Consider the following 10,322-nt stretch of genomic DNA (forward strand, 5'->3'; position numbering starts at 1 on the left):
GCTTTTTGATGAGAAATTCCTGTTTGACTCAAGTCTTCCACTTCCTGCACTACTTGCTCATGTATGGAACCGTGTCGAAGTAAGAATAAGATGTGAAGGAATTTTGCATAATCCTTTACAAGAACATCCATTTCTTTGCCTTTCATTGCGGTTTCTGTTTTCTTTCTGGCATCCGTTTCTGTCATGCCTTCATTGACACTGTCTCTAAACATGACCAGCCATTTCTTTCTGATGATTTCTTTAGCATCGAACATCATATCGTTGAATGCAATCTTTTCGTCTTCATGGTCACGAGTATCTTCCAAAGCCTTCCGCTTGGGAGGCGGGGCAATATCTTCATCCATTTGCCGTTTTGCGGTATTCTCTGGGCACCAAGATTTGACATGTCTCTGCAAGTCATGCATAGTTTCGAAAAGCAAGCCACAATCGTCACAGGACGGCATGTCTCCCTCGATTAGAGAATTTGTCGTTTCTTCAGTCCCTTCGGACCTTTTGGTTGGAGATTCGGTTGTAAATTCCTCACTCTCAGTAGGCCCTCCTCTTATAAACTTCATATTAAAAACATCAGTGCGCATGCGCAAATGTTCTGGTGTAAATGGTTTCAGATCGATGATTAGATAGCCGTAAGGCACTGACGTAGCTGCTTGGAAATGTCTCATCAAGTGCTGCGAATTCCCCGGATACATCTGTCTTGCCAAGGTCATGATTTGCTGCTGATCCACGGGATTATTAAAAATCACCAAGTAGTGACAGTTGCGTCTTTGCGTGGGGTCCTTGTTGAAATATAGATTCTGATTGATGGCAATGACAGATAGGTTTCTATGGTGACTACCTTCCGTAAACAGTTCGTTGACTCGCGAATCCTTGGCAGCTGTAGACATTAGGTCGTCCAAGATCACTAGATTCCTCCTAGAGGGATGGATAAAGGAATCTTGATCTAAATCCAAGGGGATGCCTTGAATAAAGTCCACCTTTGGATACACAGTCTTCTTGATGATGTCATATAATGGTTGCCAGCGTTTGTAAAGCCATACGATTCGCTCCGGGGTTGGTGATATTTTTGTCAAGCAATTTTGAAGGAGCAACTTTACAAAGTAAGTTTTCCCACACGATGTAGGTCCCGAGACGTTGGCGGTGAAGGGGTGTCTGAATACAAAGGTTTGCTGCTGCTGCTGCTGCTGCTGCTGCTGCTGCTTGCTGCTGCTCCTGTTTGCTGCTGCTGGTCCATGTGTTTATGCTTGACGTGACGGTTCAGGTCATGTGGCCAAGTGTAAGCCTTTTCACAAACAGTGCACCGATACATGTTTTTGCTCGTTTCCAACTTGTGTTTATCCTTTTATTACTTTTTGTACTGCAACTTCTTCTTATAACCTTGCTTCCTCTTATAACCTTTCTCAAATATGTTTCATAGTGGTGTAGATCATAGTGAATTATTATTTAAGCCTTGCTACTGCTGCTGACCTTAGGGTTTAGATCTTGGGACAGGTTTTTTCATGCTTTATTTAATCATCATTATACTAGTACTACTAAGTTTCCTCTTGGACTCTTTTAGAATTAAAACACAGAATGATGACTCCTGGCTATTGAAAGATTATCTGGATGAGGAGATCAAGGGAACATTCTATCAGTCCGAACTCCAAAAAGTGGATGTGCGCGAGGACGATACATTTAAAGCGGAAAGATCTTGAAAACAACAGGACGTGGACAGAATAAAAAATACTGGATTAAATGGTTGCATTGGCCCTCAAAATTTAATTCTTAGAGTAATGCAAATGACGTCGATAATGTTTAACTGTACGTTACATTGTATTGCATATTATGGAAATAAAGTTGTAAATAGAGTCTTTTGTTTTGTTTTTCTTCGATTGTAGTACCTCTGGTTATGAGGGGTACGCCAACTGTTGTACACTGTTGCGAATATTGTGTCATTCTGCATAAAGGATATGGTTATCGTATGAAACCAACATATTGCCACCCTTGGAGAAGGGAACGTGCAAATGACTACATCTATCTCCATTCGAGGAAATTCGAAATAAATAAAGGGGTCTTAAGTTTTACTGGGTTTAAAACATAGGTACAAAACTAATTATTTAGAAGCCTTTGCATCCCTTCTTTTTCTTTTTTTTTTGGGGGGGTCATATTTTTCAAATACTGTGGAAAAAAAAAGTAAGTTAAAAGAAAAGAAAGTTAAAAATAATTAATTATAGTAAACTAATTCGTCAGTAGAAAATATGCTGTCTTTCAATTTTTTACGTATTTCCATGAAGTTTTTTTTTCCTGAGCATAAATTAACGTCGGGTACGATGAACTTGGTAGTTGTGGAAGTACCGCGCGTCGAATTATGGGAAAAAGGGTACCCGATTCCCGGAAGTTGACATCATTTCCTGGTTAAACAAGAGGGGAGAGGGGTACTAAATTGGTAGAGGTATCACACCGGTAATTGACCGATCAAAATGAACTTATCAAGTGTAGGTCCATACATATAAAATTGATTTTCTTTACTTTTGAGACGTTTTTCTATTCTCTTCCGAGCCATTTTTTCAACTTTGGTACCTGTGCCTAGTAAATTGTATGTTCTTTTTGAACAAATAAAGGTTTTTGACAGGAACTATTTTTTTCCCGGGAATAGGATGCTACTTCCTGCGGTACACTCGGAATGTTTATAAACACATTGAAAACACGTGGATTTGAGGGTAGCCTGTTTGCAGATGGAAAAAGTCAGAAAATGCCGTGTAGGTACTGTTTTGTGTGTGAGAGTGTGTCGGCTAGTGTAACAGGTAATGTTTAACACCTCCTGCTAGATATTTTTTCATGTTAACAAATACCAGATTTTTTTATTCTATATGGAATTTTATAGTGAAAACAATTACCGGGGTGACGCAACCTGATTGGCTATCACTGATATAAATAAATGGTGGAATATATCAAGTTTATTTTCTTTAACTAAGAAAGCTGAAAACCTAGGACCCCCCCCCCCCTTTAAATCGAAATGTGCTGCCGCAAATTGCCTTTCTAGCGTTTTGGGAATATGGGTGATTTGCATCAATTACATTTTTATTGACTTCATCAGTGCGTAATCCGGACGAGATTTAGGTTTCACTTCAGCATGTTAATCATGTTTTAAGATCTTGTAATAGACGTTTGTCTTGACTCAAAATTAGGCCTCATATAATTAAAATTTCTCGTTTCATTTGTATGGTCTTAACACTAAAAAGAAACCGTTCGTATAAAAAATACTTTAATGAAAAAAGGTTATATACTTCTCATTTCAATAAATCAGTGATTGTTATAATATTGTTGTTTAATATCGCTCTCTTTCCCACTTCTTCGTGCATATCTCTTTTTTTCTTCTCTTCAGTTTTATTAAATGACTAGTTCTTGAACAATTAGAGGGTTCATTTTCAACTTGTTTATCATTTTTCAAGGTTTTGTTAAAAAACCTGTGTTTTAACTCAAGCCATATGTTTAACATTTCTCGTCTCATTTGTTTGTATAGGACAAATCATTTTTATCAAACCCAGTTTTATGAATCAAAGCAATATATACGTCTAATTCACACAGTGTAGGATCTTAATACACTATTTACATCGTAAGTTTTAACTCGTCATAACATTAAAATAAATACAATTCATAGGTCTTAACGTTTGTGTATTAGCTAATCATAAGTAAAAAATCATCCGGGTTTGCTTCCCTATATTTACATATAGTCATTATTAGCATCCGGATTTACTTTATACTTCCGCCTTTAAAGCCCACCTCTCCACCTCAAATCAATTTGCACCTCAAAGTAGCATAAAAACAATCACTCTATACTACTTAACGGTGGCAAACGGAGTTTTACCGGCGACGCGTAAGCGTTGCCACTAAAACGGATGTTTGCGACCGTTTAATCAGCATTAACGGTCGCAAATACCAAATTAGAAGATTAGTTACTCCCATTCAAATGCAATCCATGCATTTTTTGTTGTTTACGTCTTATGTTGTTGAGTTTCGTTACATGAAATACGTCATTGAGCATTGTGTTTTTGCGTCGTTCTGTTCTGATGTCACAATAAAAAGCCTTTACTCTCATTAATGCACGTTTAACTGCTTCAAGCGACAGTGCATTAGCCTATCGAAACTTGTTTTTACAAAACAATTGCATTAGAATATGTTTTCCAACATTTTTGATTCATTTATTGAGTTCACTATTAAAGTGACTACAACTTGTGAATGATTATTTCAAAAGACATTGAAAACACGTTTCAAAACACCACCACCTTTTAATCACTTTTGAAATAAAACCTACATGTTCCATCGTAATAAGCCTAATACTAATGCCCTGTTCACACGACGAGTTTAATTCGCAGTAAACTAATGCGAAGTAAATGCGAAGTAAACTAATGCGAATTAAATTAATGCGAATTAAATAGCGTTCACACGACGTTAATGCGAAGTAAACTAATTCGCATTAAATTTGTAAATATTTCCAGGTAAGCAGGTGCGAGAAATTAAGCAATGGCTAAGACAAAAGAAATAATAATGATATTAACCAATTAGTAAAAGCAATATTAAAATTGCTATATTTTTTCTAACACAAAAATTTATTGAAACTGCTCAGAACAGAAAATACGTAAAGGCCGCATCACATGTAAATAATTGGTTCAAAGTATGCATGTATCTTTAACTGAAAGTATACAAGTTTATTTTTTAAACTGAACGATAAAAAATAATAATATTCAGAAAATATTCAGAAAATTATGTTGATGGCAAGGTTACGAAGAGCAAGATTGTAAAAAAAATTGACGACGTTAATTGTATTATGACGTCATTAAAATTAATTACGTCACCTTTTGAACATTTATCAAAATGGAGAAAGCAACACTATGCAAATTTTTCCTTTTCCTTCGCTGTTTTTTCCAAGTCAATTTACAATGTCATCATAATTTGCTACATCGACAAAGGAAAGAGAGATATCTTAGACTGAAACAAAGAAGAAAATCAAGGTGGGAACGTCTCATGAAAAATCGCAGACATCGTAGACGATTGTTTTTTTTTGATTATTGGTTCTTTATTGAATATGCAAAATCAATTACAATTCAAAAGATCAACTTGGAAGTTTGACAGGGAAAGTGATCTGTATACGGATTTTCTGTCGTGGAAGGAGAGTGAATTTAAGAGCCACATAAGGGTACACAAATATACGTTTGATTACTTGGTCAAGGAACTGGACACGGTTAAATCGAAAGACACAAATATGCGAACTGCGGTTAATCCACTGCAAAAAAAAATTTTAATCACTTTGTGGTATCTGAGTTCGCCGATTGATTTTCGTTCTCTGGCAGTAACATTTGCCTGTGGAAAATCGACTGTATGGAAAATCGTCCATGATGTGGTATTTGCTTTGAAAAACATGTGTTCAAAAGTTATAAGATTCCCTAGAACTGAGGAGGAAGCTAGCGATATTGTACATGGTTTTAATTTCCGAGGTTTTCCCCAAACAATAGGCGCAATTGATGGTACTCACTTTCAGATTTTGGCACCTTCCGAAAATCCAAATGACTATTATAATCGGAAAGGTTTCTATTCAATAGTTATGCAGGCCGTTTCAGACCATCGCTACAGATTTTTGGACGTATATATTGGTTGGCCTGGAAAGGCTCATGATGCTAGAATATACAAACATTCCTCTATATGTAAAAAAAAATGTCAACTTTTTTACCGCAACTTTCTTTATTAATTGATACTGTAAACGTACCATTACATCTCATTGGCGACGCTGCTTACCCGTTGTCAAATTCTCTTATGACACCTTTTAAAGGAAATCTTGATCCGGTACAAGCACAATACAATTTCAAACACTCAAGCGCACAAATGGTTATAGAAAATACTTTTGGAAGACTCAAATCTAGATGGAGAAAACTTTCGGAAAGATTTGATGGGAAACTTCCCTTTTTCGTGGATGTTGTCACAGCATGCTGTGTTCTAAATAATTTGAGCGAGCTAGACAGCGTACAGGCGATTGACGAATGGACGAGGACTATTAACATGGACCAAAACAGATGCTTGGGAAACGCCCCACAAAATGCTAACATTATCAGAGAGGCTATTGCCGCAAATTTGTAATTCTTAATTTAAGGCTGTGAAAAAAAAATCAAAGACAAATATTGCAATATAGTATATTTCTTATAACTTACTACTTTTTTAATTGCTGTTGGTTGTTATATGGTCAGAACATGAAAAAAAAAATGCACGGACAATTATATTTGTTTTATATACTTTTTCTGACTTGTATACAAGTAAGCAGATTTAAATTTCGAAAATAGAGCGGAAATAGAACAGAAATTAGCATATAATTTTCCCGTTTTGGGAAATTTGAAATAATATTATTTATATATAGTTTTATAAAATGTGATCGCGCAGGTCCGAGGGAAGAAAACATAGTTGTGGCCTTAGATTGATGTTAAATGAAATGGCAAATATATCTTTAATGAAAAATGACAAATATAATTAAAATGAATGATTAATGCTTTCTAATTTTCTAATCTAACAAGAGTTATGCAAATATAAAAATAAAACTTTTAAAATACTTAAATATAAATCAACCTATTTGAACACCTACAACATCCAAATGCATAGTTTTATTTCTTAATCAATAAACTTTTCACTTTTATGTGAATGCAGAATTCTGTCGAATTAATTAATTCCCTCGTATCCTCATTTTTCGTTTCTTTTTTTTTTTTCTTTTTTTTATAATAAATGAGTCGTTCTCCAGTCACCACTTCTAGGGCCTTTCCAACAAGTGGAAAACAACATTGAATACGCGCCATGACCCCCCCCCCCCCCCCAAACACACACACACACACACACACACTCATCCCGTTTCCTTTTTCACAAACTTGGAAAGAAATGGAAGGAAACATCTTATCTGAGGAGTTTGGAGCTCAACTTTAAAATACTGGACAGAAAATTCTGATTGATATATTATTTTCAAACTATACCGAAATTAAATTTGTCTTCTTGGTCAATCAATAGTAATGTGCCTTCTAGTGTAACTGAGGTGGATTGAAAAAAATTCAAAAGAAAATTTCAATCCAATGTTTTTTCGGCCGTCCGCGTCGAATTGTACCCGCCCATTTCATTGTATATCACTGAATGTTTTGATTGTAACAGATAGAAATGAATTAATCTGCATATTTCCAATCTTGCCAGTTAATGTTCCGCGGTCTTAAATACCTACAAATGTACATTTATACCATAGAATTGTCTTTTAACTCTGTCTTTCAAATACTTTACTAAATATGAAGCAATTCTATATTGTTTAAAATTTTTGCGTCAATGTTAAAACATTGGAGGTTGTCTTTCTGACCCGAGATGATGCGATTGAGTTATATAGAATATCACACTGCTGTTTTGATCTCGGCCCTGGTATCAGCCCGAGCGGTTGGTATCGGCCCAAGCCCGGGGGGCCGAGGCAGAGATATCTTAGCCCTGAGGGCGAGACAGTCCTACTTCCGAAGCGCTGTCTCTCCTAGTCCAAAACGCCTGTATCAGGGCTGATACACTACTAGGTATATGATATATTCCCTTAAAACTATATTCTCTATACACGCCGGGTTTATTTTCGTCCCGTGTTATTTTTGTCCTTTCATATATACTAGCAAACAATTAAGCCCTAATTTAATTTCGTCCAGTCACGCCGGTTTTAAATTCCCCCAATCACAGCTTCTATGATTAGGGCAAAAGGGATAAAAATAAAACGGGGCGAAAATTTCCCTGCACGTGTACCATATATGATATCCGTATGAATTACGGTGATTTTAATTTTACAAGATCAGGATCAGGATCAAGACTTATTTTTTTATTTTAACAATGAGTAAAATGATCTAATGCTTACATGGAAAAGACCTTATACGTGAATGAATCAACTGAGGAATTAAATTATGTTGAACAGTTCAGATATGTATACACATGATATATATTATGTAATGATATAATCATAGATCGAAATAGTCAGCGTGATAGAGAGCTTCCTGTATAGGGATATTTGATTCGTTGTCTCCTGCTGACCCTGGAGCTTGTGCTGGTCCGGGAGCTGGAGTGCCCATAAATATTGAGGCCATCTGCATCTGCATCTGTGCCTGCATTTGATAGAGTTGTAGTTGGAACTGCCGCTCACTTTCCATTCGTCTTTGTTCGGCTTCGTCCTCCAGCCTCCTTCTCTTCTCTTCCTGATCAAATTGGTATTTAGTCTGCCTCTCCTCCATGTCAACGAGGGCATGTACGAAGTTATCTATAATTTTAATGATATAATTTCAGAATGAAATCCCTTTTAGGAAGGATAATATACAAAACAAGAAATTTTTGATATCTGGCTTCGTATATATTTTTGACCTAACTAAAATAACCATTTACTTTATATGAACATTATTAAGTTGTATATATATATATATATATATATATATATATATATATATATATATATATATATATATATATATATATATATTATTCATAATTAATGGGGGAGGGAGACTTACTAAGGCTTTCATCCATTATTCTCTTTCTTGTTTTTTCCTTCGATAAATTTTTCTGCTTGATTTCCGACCTTGAATGCCCTAATGTCATAAAACATAGTAAATCTGAATGTAAGGTTCTGAATATAAGATTATAAGTAAGATTTCATTTGAGAAAATGCTATCTAGCAATGATTTTTCAGTTTTGTCAGTTAATTCATTTTTCAAACGGTTTCACCCCCACCCCCATCCCGGACCATTTCTGAGTTTCATATTGCTCTGGACATGCATGTATGGTAAAATTGTCTTATTTGTTGATAGATATATGTACTATACTAGTATTTAAAATCCATCAAAGTTTGATTTTCCAGTGACATCAAATAATAATAATACCTCCATTCTCTCCGTCTTTCTTTCCATTGTCTTCGTCCTTCTCCACTTTGACGATGGCTTTCTCTGCTGTGTCCTTCTTCTGGTCTTGAAAATACATGTACATATATAATTATTTCTAAATTTACTATTTAAAAAAATTGTGAAAAATGAATTCAGATAAACTTGCTACTCACCATTATTTGTATCGACTGCAACTTTTTCTTCCACGTTCTCAGTAGTGTCGACAAGGACGGATGGTTCTATGAGAGGTTTCGATCCAAGGAATTCGTCCAGCCTGTCAAAATAGACAAAACGACTTCTGGACTGGCCTGAAGTATTATTATGGAGCTTTGCCCTCAAGTATGCCTGCCTTAGTCCTTTAATTTTGGTTCGACAGGATTCCCAGGTCCTGTCAATTCCTTTCCCTCTCAAAGCTAAAAAAAATCAGTTATCTGTTATGCTGTACATCCAAATATTTTTACCGTAGCCTATAATATATTGCTTTTTGCATTAATATTTACAATGAAATGCTATTACCACTGGCAAATTTAAGGGGGGGGGGCGATGGGGGGGGGGGGGGAGGCGGGGGTACCCCCCTGAAATTGTCAAAGTATGATATGAATAATAATGCCATACTTTGGTACAATACTTTGGCATTCACCCTCTGGGCCCCCTTCATTCAAACTATGAACTAGCATTAATGATGTCATGATTTGGTACATAGCTAACAAATACTAATACCACTATTATATATATTGTGCCTTGTTTTTCTCGCATTAAAATACACGAAAACTCAGGGGCTTCTTGGCCCAATGGGGCTTACGTACATGTACTACAAACTGCACTACTAAATTTCAATATCTAATCGGTATAAACATGAAACATTTTGATTTTGGAAGGGGGTATAGGCTAAACGTACTATTGAATTAAATGATAGAATATAGATATAAATTTATGTAGATCTATCAAGTTAATTAAGATAAATAAATTTAATATCTACATACCAATGGCAATTTTTTCATAGACATGCTTGTTTCTATAAACTCCGGAAAAATCATTAGAAATTTCTTCTGACGCCCAACTTTCAATGAGTTCAATAATTTCCTCGCTGTTCCAGTTTATTCCTCGCGTCTCCTTCGCCATTATTATGCCAAGTGCACTTTATGACGTAATTTTTATGCATATTGCGCAAAATAATATTTTTGACGTCATATGGCTCCAAAATTCACGACATAATTTTATCAATGAAAAGAATCTCCATGGTAGATTTCTCTGTGGATTTTAAGCAAATTATCGGAGGTCATTTTTCTTTAAAGGGGGGGGGGGCTTTTGTGTCTGATTTAATGCGTTGATAAATCATTTGTGTGTCTTTTTATATAGATTACTTTATGTCAAAACATTAGAAAGGGTACCGTTATAGACATAATAATATCCCTTTATACCTGATGACAATAG

The 10,322-nt window shown here is 35.5% G+C and overlaps 1 protein-coding gene across 1 annotated transcript; it reads right to left on the bottom strand.

Annotated features, from left to right (window-relative positions):
* Positions 1-7,976: 7,976 nt before the first annotated feature.
* LOC134255266 (zinc finger and SCAN domain-containing protein 29-like) lies at positions 7,977-10,010 on the bottom strand. The gene is made up of 4 exons (XM_062737780.1): positions 9,872-10,010; positions 9,062-9,301; positions 8,889-8,972; positions 7,977-8,272 (listed from the first exon to the last, which is right to left on the bottom strand). The coding sequence occupies exons 1-4, from the start codon at positions 10,008-10,010 to the stop codon at positions 7,977-7,979; spliced, it is 759 nt and encodes a 252-aa protein (XP_062593764.1).
* Positions 10,011-10,322: the final 312 nt, after the last annotated feature.

The sequence above is a fragment of the Saccostrea cucullata genome, unplaced genomic scaffold (assembly GCF_032062105.1).
Source record: "Saccostrea cucullata isolate Sc308-1 unplaced genomic scaffold, CSIRO_AGI_Scuc_v1 ctg127, whole genome shotgun sequence".
NCBI classification, from domain to species: domain Eukaryota; kingdom Metazoa; phylum Mollusca; class Bivalvia; order Ostreida; family Ostreidae; genus Saccostrea; species Saccostrea cuccullata.